This window comes from Borostomias antarcticus (genome assembly GCF_949987555.1).
Source record: "Borostomias antarcticus genome assembly, contig: scaffold_128, whole genome shotgun sequence".
Taxonomy (NCBI): domain Eukaryota; kingdom Metazoa; phylum Chordata; class Actinopteri; order Stomiiformes; family Stomiidae; genus Borostomias; species Borostomias antarcticus.
Genome location: NW_028175670.1, coordinates 120001 through 133607, shown reverse-complemented (window position 1 = coordinate 133607; position 13607 = coordinate 120001). Strand labels below are relative to the sequence as shown.

At 48.7% G+C, this 13607-nt stretch overlaps 2 protein-coding genes across 2 annotated transcripts in view; both read left to right on the top strand.

Moving 5' to 3' along the window:
* Window positions 1–7755, top strand: part of gnai2b (guanine nucleotide binding protein (G protein), alpha inhibiting activity polypeptide 2b) — a 59527-nt gene extending 51772 nt beyond the window's left edge. The window contains exons 4-9 of the mRNA XM_084463219.1: window positions 581–741; window positions 3905–4033; window positions 5456–5585; window positions 5885–6038; window positions 6908–7123; window positions 7625–7755. Coding sequence (XP_084319345.1) covers window positions 581–741; window positions 3905–4033; window positions 5456–5585; window positions 5885–6038; window positions 6908–7098 — 765 coding nt within the window. The 3' untranslated portion in view covers window positions 7099–7123; window positions 7625–7755. The remainder of the gene's footprint in view (window positions 1–580; window positions 742–3904; window positions 4034–5455; window positions 5586–5884; window positions 6039–6907; window positions 7124–7624) is intronic.
* Window positions 7756–9804: 2049 nt separating this feature from the next.
* Window positions 9805–13309, top strand: inka1b (inka box actin regulator 1b; the record flags this gene model as incomplete). The annotated part of the gene is made up of 3 exons (XM_084463226.1): window positions 9805–9903; window positions 10010–10059; window positions 12371–13309. Exons 2-3 carry the CDS (start codon window positions 10057–10059, stop codon window positions 13307–13309), a joined length of 942 nt encoding a protein of 313 aa, XP_084319352.1. The 5' UTR covers window positions 9805–9903; window positions 10010–10056.
* Window positions 13310–13607: the final 298 nt, after the last annotated feature.

The following is a 13607-nucleotide window of genomic DNA, read 5'->3' as shown; positions in this document are numbered from 1 at the left end:
CGCTCGGGCCAGCCAATCATTGTCACCTCTGATATGTGACATGGCCCAGGCTCCTCTCCATGGGTTTGTGTTTGAGGTGTCTAATCCCAATTCCAATCCCATCAGTCAGGGGTTTACATTACATTAGTCATTACATTACATTAGTCATTTCGCTGACGATTTTATCCATAGCGACTTACAATAATTGCATTTAACATAGGAAAAGCCAGTGTACTACTACTTGCCAGAACTCTTTCTAAAAGAAGTGACTAACAGCATAATGTAGTACTGAAGGCAAAGTGCAATAATAGCAAACTAAAAATACAATAGGTGCTTAAGATGGAGGATTGTGGTAATACTTCAAGAGATGACCCTGCAGTGAAAGATGAGAAGCGACTCTTTTACAGTTTACAGTTCAAAACAACAGCTTGGACCGACGTTAGCTTCAATACATCACATTGTTCCGTGTGGCTTTGAGAACGATGTTTAGCTTCCTGTTTGTCTATCGGAGACGCAGAGCCAGCTATGGAGGACCTCTACCTCTCTGGTCATGTCTTGGGCCATAGTAATCCTGCTGTGTCTTTCCTGTCTCCCCCTGCAGGACGACGCGCGCCAGCTCTTCTCCCTGGCGGCAGCGTCTGAGGAGCAGGGCGTCCTCCCCGAGGACCTGTCCAGCGCCATGCGACGACTGTGGGACGACAGCGGGGTGCAGGGCTGCTTCACGCGCTCACGCGAGTACCAGCTCAACGACTCAGCCGCATAGTGAGTGTGTGTGTGTGTGTGTGTGTTCCGTCATGTATAGTGGTGGTAGTAATCCTGTTTCTGCAGATAATTCCATTGACCCCATGGCTTGGAGTTTGCTCTGACATGCACTGTCAACTGTGGGACCTTACATAAGCAGGTGTTGGCAATCCCCAATCATGTCCAATCAATTGAATTTACCACAGGTGGACTCCAGTTTAGTTGTAGAAACATATAAAGCACTATCAGTGGAGACAAAATGCACCTCAGCTCACTTTTGGGTGTAACATAATAAAACGTGGAGAAGGTGAAAGGGGTGTGGAGACGTTACCGCTTGACTGTATAAGCTAGTGTGCAGTGCCTACAGAAATAGAATTAGAACATTTAGTAGTACGCTAGCAGCGCGAGGTCAGGGACGCGGGATTTAATGGGGCCCCTCGGTGAGGTCCCAGGTATGCTCTGTGGTTTCTAAGAACTCTGGCATGCTGGAGACATGTCCTCCACCGGTCCCCCCACAGGCTGGGTGACTTTCAATATAACCTTGATGAAATAGTAAGCTCTGTGACTCTCAATAACATCCGTCTCCCTCGACTCCACCGCCCTCCTCCCTTCAACGCCACCCAATTTGCAATCTGCTCCTTCACACACCTCCATGTCTCACCACTATAAATGTTAATGTTGTCTGGGAGATGAACAGTTAAATGTCTTTTTCTCCTCCTCCAGCATAATTATTCTTTGTTTAAAAGCAGAGAATGAGCTAACTGCCTTTTGCATGCAGATTAACAGCTCGCCTTGGTCCTTTTTAATGAGATTGTAAAGGCGTGGAGAGAGTAAATTGATTCTTTTGTTTGACTGTAGAGCAGCGAGACCTGGTTACACCCCCCAGTTGGCTGGTCTGATTATTACTATTACTACTCTGATCAGGTGTAATCAGGACTGTTTAATGACAGATTACTACTCTGATCAGGTGTAATCAGGACTGTTTAATGACAGATTACTACTCTGATCAGGTGTAATCAGGACTGTTTAATGACAGATTACTACTCTGATCAGGTGTAATCAGGACTGTTTAATGACAGATTACTACTCTGATCAGGTGTAATCAGGACTGTTTAATGACAGATTACTACTCTGATCAGGTGTAATCAGGACTGTTTAATGACAGATTACTACTCTGATTGACTGGTGGAGGACCACAGACTGTATTACTGGTGGTTACTGGTGGAGGACCACAGACTGTATTACTGGTGGTTACTGGTGGAGGACTGACCACAGACTGTATTACTGGTGGTTACTGGTGGAGGACTGACCACAGACTGTATTACTGGTGGTTACTGGTGGAGGACCACAGACTGTATTACTGGTGGTTACTGGTGGAGGCGAAGGTGGGGGAATCAGGAATCTCTGGGATCGGCCACATATGGAATTGATCCCCAGTGTTAGTTAAGGCCAAATGGGCCGTCATTGCTCCTTGGCTCACTGATAGTGAAAGCTTGCAGTTAACCAGACATTCAAGGCCTCTGTCTGTCTGACCCCGTTATTGTCTATGACCGGGATCGACGGCACGGACCACGCCCTGTCCTCTGCTGCGCTGGAAAGGTCCGACCTGATCAATTCATTTCAAACGGATTTGATCCTGTGGGGTTGGCAGAGGTTGACTGTTTATCCAGCAATGATGGAGTAGCCACTCCAGCTGGCGGGCTCAGGATGCCAACGATCTGGGCCATATATGGGCCAGATGCTGCACTTACCCCTTAACCCTAACCCTAACCCATATATGGCCCAGATCGGCTTGCTATCTGGGTTAAGTCCCAGACTTGCACCATGCGAGGTTTTGTCCATCTGCCTTCAAGCATAGCATGAATAGGTATGTCTTTACTGGAGGGATGTGGTATGCATGTCTCTCTCTCTCTCTCTCTTTCTCTGTCTCTCTCTCTCCAGCTCTTTCTCTGTCTCTATCTCTCTCTTTCTCTGTCTCTCTCTCTCTTTCTCTGTCTCTCTCTCTCCAGCTCTTTCTCTGTCTCTCTCTCTTTCTCTGTCTCTCTCTCTCTCTTTCTCTGTCTCTCTCTCTTTCTCTGTCTCTCTCTCTCTCTTTCTCTGTCTCTCTCTCTCTTTCTCTCTCTCTCTCTCTCTCTCTCTTTCTCTGTCTCTCTCTCTCTCTTTCTCTGTCTCTCTCTCTCTCTTTCTCCGTCTCTCTCTCTCCAGCTCTTTCTCTGTCTCTCTCTCTCTCTCTTTCTCTGTCTCTCTCTCTCTCTCTCTCTCTTTCTCTGTCTCTCTCTCTCGGTCGCCGCTGTGTTCATGCTCGGTTGGGCCACCGAGGCCCTCAGCTGCAGCGATGATGTAATGCTTATGTAAGTGGAGCAGGCTGGAGTGGACACCGTGTGACCATGCAGCCTGTCTGACCAGAGAGGGAGACAGATGGAAAAATAAAGACAGAGGGACGGATGATGCGGACAAAGATCGAGCCACAGAGACAGAGAGATGGACGACGTCGATGGCTCCTCTCTGTTTACATTTCTTTCCTCGACAAAACTGTCAAATGTGAATCGGATCTGGGGGTGCCTGGTCTGTCAGTGTGGATCAAGCTGTGTCGGCACTTAGATATAGCATTATCAGTCACATTGATCTAAACTCAGGGGAGGGGGGGGCTGCTCTCTTGTTGGCTCCCATTGACGGTCCGGGAGACAGAAGCTCGAGTGACCCATTTATTTTTCCAAAATAAGACTGTATGTAAAACACTCTGGCAAAAAAAAGAAAAAAAAGAAACATGTTGCCATAGAAATGTGTCTTCTGAGTGCAGGCCATGCAGGAAATGGGTCCCGGCGCCTCAGTGGTTTAGAGGAGCTATGTAGGGACCTGCAGGGCGATGTTTCTCTGTAGTTCATACAGCCGGTGTGGTCTCTGTGGGTCATGCAGTCATTGTTGGGACTGGCCCACTAAAAGCCTTCAGTAAGATGTTCAGTATTCTGGCCCCCAGGGAAGAGTCTTAATGGGGTGAAAACCAAAACCACAGCATGCGTATGTTAGTGGCGTGTGTCTCCCTGTACAACAGAAATAAATGTGTTTATGTGTGTGTTTATGGGTGTGTGTCTGTGTGAGTGCGAGTATGAGCGAGTGAATGTGTGCGAGTGTGTGTGTGGGTGTGTGTCTTCCTTCATCTGAGTCCCATCTCTGACCTCCGTAGCTACCTGAACGACCTGGAGAGGATAGCCCAGGCAGACTACATCCCCACGCAGCAGGACGTGCTACGCACCAGGGTCAAGACCACAGGCATCGTGGAGACACACTTCACTTTCAAGGACCTGCACTTCAAGTGAGGGAACCTGCCGTGTGTGTGTGTGTGTGTGTGTGTGTGTGTGTGTGTTCATGTCGAAGTCTGCGCCATGCATTCAGAATCCATTCAGTGAAAGTCTATAATGTACTTTCAAATCTCTCCTACTTTTATAATCGGAGCATGTCAGACGCCGACTGTGCATTCTGGGTGAGAGAGGACCCTCTGACTGAGCAGGAAGTGCTACTCCACCTCCATTAGCCTCTGCCTCCCAGAGCTGTGTGTGTGTGTGTGTGTGTGTGTGTGTGTGTGTGTGTGTGTGTGTGTGTGTGTGTGTGTGTGTGTGTGTGTGTGCGTGCATACGTTGTGTGTGTGTCCTTCTGCTGTGGTGGCGCAACACGTGCTTACTGAAGTCTGTTTTTGAAAAATCCTGATCACTCTATTAACTGTTGGCTTGACCTCTGAACTCTTCTCTGATCTACGTGACGTGAACATGCAGCAGGCACAGATGATGGTGTTGGGTTTGGTTATCGCCACGCGTGAGTGCGCTCCCATGTCAAGAAGAAAGTCACGCACTCACAATTGAATAGTTGAAGCTATTACCACCGTGCGTGGTCATCCTCTTTCTCCCAGGCCGGGAGAGAGACGTCAGAATCCCACTCCAGTCTGATCCCCTTCCAGATAAACTCACTTCCCAGACTGATATTTGCCTTCCGTCGCAGGCAGCCACGTTTGTCATGAATAATACATGGCAAACGGTCGATAAGAGAGAGAAATGGGGGAGAAGGGGGGCAAGGCTTTATAGGCTACTACTTTTGTTCAGTTTTCTGTAACTATGGAAACTAAAGAGCGAGAGAAAACGGCACAGCGGAGCAGTGAGTGCCGAACGGAACAAAAGGTGTGGGAGATCACGAAGCACGTGAAGACCCTTTGTTTGTGAGGCTGAGAAGCATTTTTTAGAGACTGGTTCTGTGCTTCTCCTGGGGGAGAGAGGTGGGCTGATCTACGGTACCCTCGCTTCAGAGTTTCCCGGGGAAGGCCGCGCCGACCGACCCGGGGTGCGTCCGCTTCCGCTAGCAGCCGGTGTCACCTCGCCTGCCTGCGCGTGCGGACGGCTCGCCAGCGAAGGCCGCCGCCCCCCCCCCACGCGCCGCCATCCCCCGGTGTGTTGCCGTCCTGTCGACTCCGCTCTTCTCTGCTTCCGTCACAGCCATGGTTGTTTATCTCGGATGGCGCGCGCCCTCTCCCTCTCTTCACCTCCTTCTCCTCTTGCGGCAGCCTCGTGAAATCTTAATGCGCGGCCGCGGGTGGGATGTCACCCTCGCTTCCTGCCTCTCTCCCCCTCCTCTCTCTTCCTCCTCGATCACCGTCGCCTCCCCCTCACCCACTCTCTCTCTCCCTGACCTCTTTCTCTGCCGCTGCCCCCGCCCCCCAACCCCCCTCCCCATCGCCCCCCCAACACAGGATGTTTGATGTGGGCGGCCAGCGTTCGGAGAGGAAGAAGTGGATCCACTGCTTCGAGGGCGTGACGGCCATCATCTTCTGCGTGGCGCTGAGCGCTTACGACCTGGTGCTGGCCGAGGATGAGGAGATGGTGAGGAGGAACAGCCTGTCCGCCAAGAGCATCCACTTTTGACCTTTGCAGTTGAAACTCACATAGATGCGCGCACACAAATTTCACAGCATGTGTTTGTCTGTTTTTGCTGTAGCTACTGCAGTGAGAAGTGATAAAGCTTGGCCTCACAGACATTCACGGTGTTTGCTTTTAGTTACATTGGTCCCACTATCATCTGAAAAGTGGAGTTGTATTGCCCCCTGGTGGCTGGTATCTGTACCTCACCTTTAGCGGAAGTCCTTGTTGCAACTGACTGCATTTCTCTCCATCCTTCTCAGAACCGCATGCATGAGAGCATGAAGCTGTTTGACTCCATCTGCAACAACAAGTGGTTCACCGAGACCTCCATCATCCTGTTCCTCAACAAGAAGGACCTGTTTGAGGAGAAGATCACCCACAGCCCGCTGACCATCTGCTTCCCAGAGTACTCAGGTGGGCTACCAGGAGTCCTCGAGTTGGTCCACAGGTAGTCTTATACCAGACATTTGTGATCTCCTCCTTCCGAACATCTGGGGTTTTATGTTGAAGTTGCTAGAATGCCGGCGAGAATGGGCGGTAACAAGACTACACCTACTGCTTTGAACTGGTCCAAAGCTGAACAAAGCTACACCCTAAATACTTTTGATTGGTTCTGCAATGTCATTTTTTTTAACTCTCTAATTGTTTCCACCCACTTTAAGCAATAGCATCCAAATGAAAGTCCTCAGTCTCTAGTGGAGCGAAGCGTTTAAGAACCTGACCCGTGAGTCTAGTCCACAGGCCCAGCCCAGACCAGGAGGCCAGACAGGACAGAGCCGTGCATCTCTCTGCGTAGACAGACAGGACAGAGCCGTGCCTCTCTCTGCGTAGACAGACAGGACAGAGCCGTGCATCTCTCTGCGTAGACATAGCTCCGGCACTGATAGTGAGACGACCCTCACAGATGGTTTGACTCTAACATCACGTCTCTCTCCATCACAGATGGTTTGACTCTAACATCACGTCTCTCTCCATCACAGATGGTTTGACTCTAACATCACGTCTCTCTCCATCACAGATGGTTTGACTCTAACATCACGTCTCTCTCCATCACAGATGGTTTGACTCTAACATCACGTCTCTCTCCATCACAGATGGTTTGACTCTAACATCACGTCTCTCTCCATCACAGATGGTTTGACTCTAACATCACGTCTCTCTCCATCACAGATGGTTTGACTCTAACATCACGTCTCTCTCCATCACAGATGGTTTGACTCTAACATCACGTCTCTCTCCATCACAGATGGTTTGACTCTAACATCACGTCTCTCTCCTCCCAGGAGCCAACAAGTACGACGAGGCAGCCAGTTACATCCAGACCAAGTTCGAGGACCTGAACAAGAAGAAGGACACTAAGGAGATCTACACCCACTTCACCTGCGCCACCGACACCAAGAACGTGCAGTTCGTCTTCGACGCCGTCACCGACGTCATCATCAAGAACAACCTGAAGGACTGTGGTCTCTTCTAGACTCAGGGCCAGAGGAGGTACCATGGTGAGTATAAAAGGTCAACACATAACATTATATTTTACAGAATAAATATATTAATTTTATATTATTATACATTTTATATTAAGGATTAAGGAGCAGTGAGTAGCCTACACATATTCCATAACATTTTTAACTATGCGACTAATGCAGTTCCTCTTAGATACAAAGGGGGGCGATAGATGTGTGTGTGTGTGTGTGTTATTATATATATATATATATATATATATATATATATATATTCATATATTGCATATAATCATATATTGAACATGCTGACTGGACTGAGCTCAACATGCTAAATTGCTGCTCACCTGAATTTAGTCACTATGATCAAACCAATGTCCTGATGTATCAATATCTGAAATGTCATCTGGCCCACTACCATACTGTACGTCTGTCTTCGTCTGTAGGTGTTGCCCAAACCCCTGTGACTAACCCCTAACCCCTAACCCTAACCCTAACCCAGAGAGGCTAGAGAGCTAACACGTGTGTCTCTCCCTCCAGGAGCGGCAAAGCAGCTGATTGGCTGCTGAGGTGAAAGACACACCACGGCTGTCCTTACCATTCCTTCCTGCTACTAGAACGGACAGAACAGAGACTCGGTTCTAGAGGGAAAAGAAGCCTTGCAGAAATCCAACACACCCTCTCCCTTCTCTGTTCTTGTGTTGTTGTTGTTTTTTTGTAATATAGATATTTAATTGGATACTGCTCACGTTTTTGTATTGATCTCCTAAATCTGATCTCCAATCTGAAATTCATCTCTGATTTTTTTCGCCTCCCCCTTTGTTGTTTCAGTGTATTAGGAAATAGAAAAAAACACTTTTATATTATTGCATTCACTTACTCTAGCAGATGTTGTTGCATATTATGAAACGTTTAATTGCATAAACTTAGGCCTATTTTTAAAGGAAGTAGGCATGGAGAGCGAACATGGATTGAGACTTTTTTTCTTAACGTTTACACAAAGCCAATACTGGTAGCTGTTCTATTTGTTGTGCATGACAGTCCATATTACCATCTGTAGGTCTGTATCCCTCACAATCACAACATTCCTTAATGAAAGTCTATCCGAAAATATAACAAATGTATCACTTTGAAGATAATATCTGCAAGAATGTTTTTTAATTACATTTAATATATATGATTCCAACATGATTTGTTCTCCTTTTGGTTTTATTCCAAGTGTTTTGCAGTATGTTTGTGCCTTGATATTTGTTTACACCAGTTCTTTAGAGACTTGCTTTGTCCATATGTGAATTAGGGCTATTTCTAATCCAGTTTTGTTCACATGACCCGTGAAGAGTTTAATATATTACAGTGATGAGATGGAAACGAATCATAATACTCTCTGGTAAAAATCTAACTGCATAAACAATTGTTTCATGTAAATAAAGATTCATTGATACCCCAGGGCTATTGTATGGTGCTTCTCTGAGAAAGTCATGGGTCGATTCCTCCCCCTCACATGCCCGCTGAAAATCACTGATGACCATCTTATAGATAGATAGGTCGGCTACTTTATTTACCTCCCAGGAAAATTGTTGAGTTATTTAGAGCTTTGATAGAAAATAGTGAACTCCATAAGACTTGGGAAGTGTTCGACCGTGGTGTGCCATTGATAGTGGTAATGCACTGTGAACAATGCGTTTATTCTACTGCTATTCACACAAATGACGAACTGGTCCAGGAATGGACGATATTTTTCAAAAGAACAGTAGCCTACCTGTCCATGTGAAAGGCAGTATTTGCATTCTAGAGCCTCCCATTAAACAAAGCCATTGCAGGAATTTGCGCAAACATAACAATAGCCAACTATCGCTATTATGCGCTATAGCAGCCCCATTACAGGTGCGCTATTATGCGTGTAGGCTATAGCAGCCCCATTACAGGTGCGCTATTATGCGTGTAGGGTTAGGGTTAGGGTTAGGCTATAGCAGCCCCATTACAGGTGCGCTATTATGCGTGTAGGGTTAGGGTTAGGGTTAGGGTTAGGCTATAGCAGCCCCATTAGGGTTAGGGTTAGGGTTAGGCTATAGCAGCCCCATTACAGGTGCGATAGGCGAGACAAAGAGTTCTCTGTGCCAGATATCCACAGGATGGCGGCATATACAACATTAAGTTGTGGAATTGGACGGGTTGTGATAAAACTCAAGATAGGCTATAGGTATGCTATAGTGTAGCCTATCAGTAGCATATGTGTTATGGCAATTCAACATGATTGTTCATGTTTCATAAACAATTATGGAAGATATATATTTGCAGACCTACCAACGAAAACAAAATAAAAAGTATCCATGGACAGAATCAAGCCTATTTAATTTTGGCTGACCAAATTCGTCGACCAAATTCAAGTTGCAATAAATGGCTGGTAAATTTGCAGACAAATTAAACTGAGAATAAGAAAAGAATAGTCCTAGTTCGTAGCTGTTCAGAGGGTTAGGGTTAGCTAACCTAACCCTAGATTGATATGAGGGGTTGGGTAATGTTTTGATGCTGTAGCCTACTGTACTTGAGGAATCGTGTTTCAGCTTTGCTATTGGCTGATTCTTGTGCGCTACGCTGGTTGGCTGAGAGGAAAGGAGCAGTACAAAGTTGTCTGGTCCTTCAGTGGGTCAGTCAGTCAGCACATGCACTCATACTGGAACCAGACGCACTCATACTGGAACCAGACGCACTCATACTGGCCAGACGCAGCCTATAGTCGGAGCAGAGATCAGCAACTATTGGAAAGTTCTAAACAACTGTGGAATTACTTTTCAAGCTAAGGAGTGCAATATATGAATGTGAGTATCATGGAAAGACTTATTTAGATATAGCCTGCCTATCAGTTGTCAAATTATCACAACAGAACAGCAGTGTAGGCTTATAGCCTATATTTCTGTGTTACAGGTAACGTTAAGCTAATTCATTTGGAATCCAGACAGTCCAGTACAAGCATGGTAAGTTTATTAAATATGTTATTCAACTGCTTATTTTAAACGTTGGCACAGTTAATGTATTATATTTTATCATTCGATAGTTGACTATTAGTTACAGGGCAGTGACATACTGTAATCAGAGACGTGTGATTGGTCGGCGACCACGCGTTCATCAACAGAATCAGATTGTGTCGTGGCGGAGTAGGGTTAGGGTTAGTGGGTTAGGGGTTAGGGTTAGGGTTAGGGTTATATGAATGAGCTCCTACTGTGTAGGATTTGGTGGCATTAAATACCGCATGGTACATCTTGTTGGTTGGCCCAATCTACAGTTATCTTCACAATGACGGATCTTTTCAGACTGAACTACCAGCTTATTGGGAAGTGGGAATTCAACAACAACAAACTGTTGGTTGATTTCTGTTCAGTCCATTATGGCCATTGGAGAGGGTCAGAGATGACGGCCATGCTTGGCCTTGAAGCTTGTAATAGAAAACAGAACGATGCTTAGGGAGAGACTGCTGAGTATCTCCTCCAGATAACCGAGCCGCCTGTCTGAGCTGTCCACTGCTCTGAGGGTCTGGGTCTGTTCCCCCCTGTCTGAGCTGTCCACTGCTCTGAGGGTCTGGGTCTGTTTCAGGGTGGACTTGGGAGGACAGGGGACTTGTTAGCGGCAGCCACTAGGTGTGAAGTCCCTCAGAGACATCGTCCCTGTCCAATAGGAGCTTTCCTCTGGCTCTGGTGCCAAATGGCTGAGCTCCCCTCCAGCTGTGATAACAGCAGCCCATGGCGAGCAGCACTCATGGGACTGGGGCGGCTCCAGTCTCGAGTCTGTCTTAACTGTCTTATTCTGTAAAGCACTGTGTGCTACATTTGCTTGTATGAACATGTGCTTTATAAATAAAATCGACTTTGACTTACCAAGCATGACCCAACAGCATTAGGGGGACCATAACTAAGTGTAACAGTCAGATGACAGGCCTCAAGAGCAAGAGACTGCTGTTCTTTATTAGTTGAACAGAGGACATTGTTACATGAAGATCAGGCTTTTTATTGTAGGATTTGAACCATTATTTCTCTTGCTTTGAACAAACAATACTCACATGCCGTGCCACATAATCAGTATTAGCAATGAAAATATCCGATAAATCCAACCATGACACAGATGTGATTCATTCAAGGGGGTTCTTGCGCCTATTGTGTGACGCTGATGTCATATCCTACCAGGGTACTATGGATCAATCCCTAAGGCATCCTGCGATTTAGCGTGGATGATGTAAACCACAGAGCTCCCCAAGCATCCCGCGGTCTAGCTAGGTTTGACTCCCCCTGTCCCTCCTAACCCTAACCCTAACCCTGGACATCCTGTTCCCACGCGGACGCGTTCTGGCGTAGAAGCCGCTCTGAGGTCCGGCAGGAATGTCTGGTTGGTCGTAGACTATATATGCTCCGGTGCTGCAGAAGGTGATCTCAGCCGGTAACGATCCACCCCGGGGCAGCAGAGCCAGTGACCCCGGGGCAGCAGAGCCAGGGACACCGGGGCAGCAGAGCCAGGGACCCGGGGTAGCAGAGCCAGGGACACGGGGCAGCAGAGCCAGGGACCCCTGGGCGGAGCCAGGGACACGGGGTAGCAGAGCCAGGGACCCGGGGTAGCAGAGCCAGGGACACGGGGTAGCAGAGCCAGGGACACGGGGCAGCAGAGCCAGGGACACGGGGCAGCAGAGCCAGGGACACGGGGCAGCAGAGCTAGGGACCCCTGGGCGGAGCCAGGGAGCTGCGTCCGGTCCGGCGGTCAGCGGGCTGACACAGAAGAGGGGGCGCTTAGCGAGGCCGTCCGTACGGAGGGATATAACGGCGACTACCTTGCAACAAGAGAGAGTAGTGTGTGTGTATCTGACCCTGTGTGTCCCTGTGTAGCTGTGTGTCTGTATGTAACTAAGTGTCTCTGTGTCCCTGTGCAGTTGTGTGTCTGTATTTAACTAAGTGTCTCTCTCTGTGTGTCTGTATGTAACTAAGTGTCTCTGTGTCCCTGTGCAGCTGTGTGTCTGTATCTAACCATGTGTCTCTGTGTGTCTGTATCTAACCATGTGTCTCTGTGTCTGTATCTAACCATGTGTCTCTGTGTGTCTGTATCTAACCATGTGTCTCTGTGTGTCTGTATCTAACCATGTGTCTCTGTGTGTCTGTATCTAACCATGTGTCTCTGTGTCCCTGTGCAGCTGTGTGTCTGTATCTAACCATGTGTCTCTGTGTGTCTGTATGTAACCATGTGTCTCTGTGTCCCTGTGCAGCTGTGTGTCTGTATCTAACCATGTGTCTCTGTGTCCCTGTGCAGCTGTGTCTGGGGGACTCTGGGGACAGCCTGCGGGACCAGGTGCATCACATGGTGCGGTCGCTGCAGGACCTGAAGCAGATGAGCCGTCCGCTGAGCGAGCCCGCCGGCCGCCCCGCCTCCTTCGCCGTGGCGCGCCTCTGCCACCAGAGGGCACAGCAGCGGGAGCGCCTCACGCGCCTGCGCATCTCCGAGGCCAGCGAGGCGAGCACCTACGACTCGGCCTGCTGCCTGGCCAGCCCTGTGGAGGAGGAGGAGGAGGAGGAAGAGGACGAGGGTCGCCGGCGTCTAGGCTCCCCCAGCAGCGACAAGAGCCTGGAGTTCGACTCTGGTTACTCTGAGGCGTCGTGGCAGGACGAGGGCGTGGTACTGAGGAGGACCAGGAATGTCCGGGTGTCCTCGTCCGCCTGCCTCCGCACCAACCGGGGTCCGTCCGGCCGGGTGCGGCCCAAGTCCACCTCGGACGCGTGCCTGGAGCGTTGGACGGCGTTCGAGGCCGGCGGCGACCCGGAGGACTGGACCACGTCGTTGCTGAGCCGCGGGAGGAACCGCCAGCCCCTGGTTCTGGGGGACAACAGCTTCGCCGACCTCATCAAGAACTGGATGGACCTGCCCGAGTGTCCCGAGCCGGCGGAGCTCAGGCCCAACGCGGGCCGGCGCCTGGCGAGGGACCTCCTGGTGAACATGCGCAGGAGGCTGGCGGGGGTGTCCAAGAGCGTGGAGATGAGGGCCAGGCCGGCGGACTGTGCCAGGGTGAGCAGGGAGGAGGCGGCGCCCAAACGCATGTCCTGCCCAGTGAGCTTCCAGCCACGCAGGCCCTTCTTCCACCAGTCCCACACCGGCCTGCACCAGCTGGACACAGACTTTTACCAGTTCAGCGCCCTCATGAAGACAGGCAGCCGACAGCCCATCATATGCAATGACATCATCGGATACATCTGAGCGATGTCACGACTTTGGACAGATTCCGATTCATAGATGTTATTTTATTTTTATAAGTGCTTTAATGTTCAAAGTTCAAATGTTTCAGTAATGTTGAAGCCGTTGCAATAAAACTTCCTTTTTTGTAATTTAAGAAAATGTATGAAAATGCATTCAGTGCATATTTACGTTGTGTTCTTAAGGGGCATAAAAAGTTATGCTAAAGTTAAGCTCATTCACTCCGATACTGTATACCAGCATTCAGCTGTGCATGTGGTACTAAGAGCTCTGTGGTTGGATCCCTAACCCTAACCCTAAC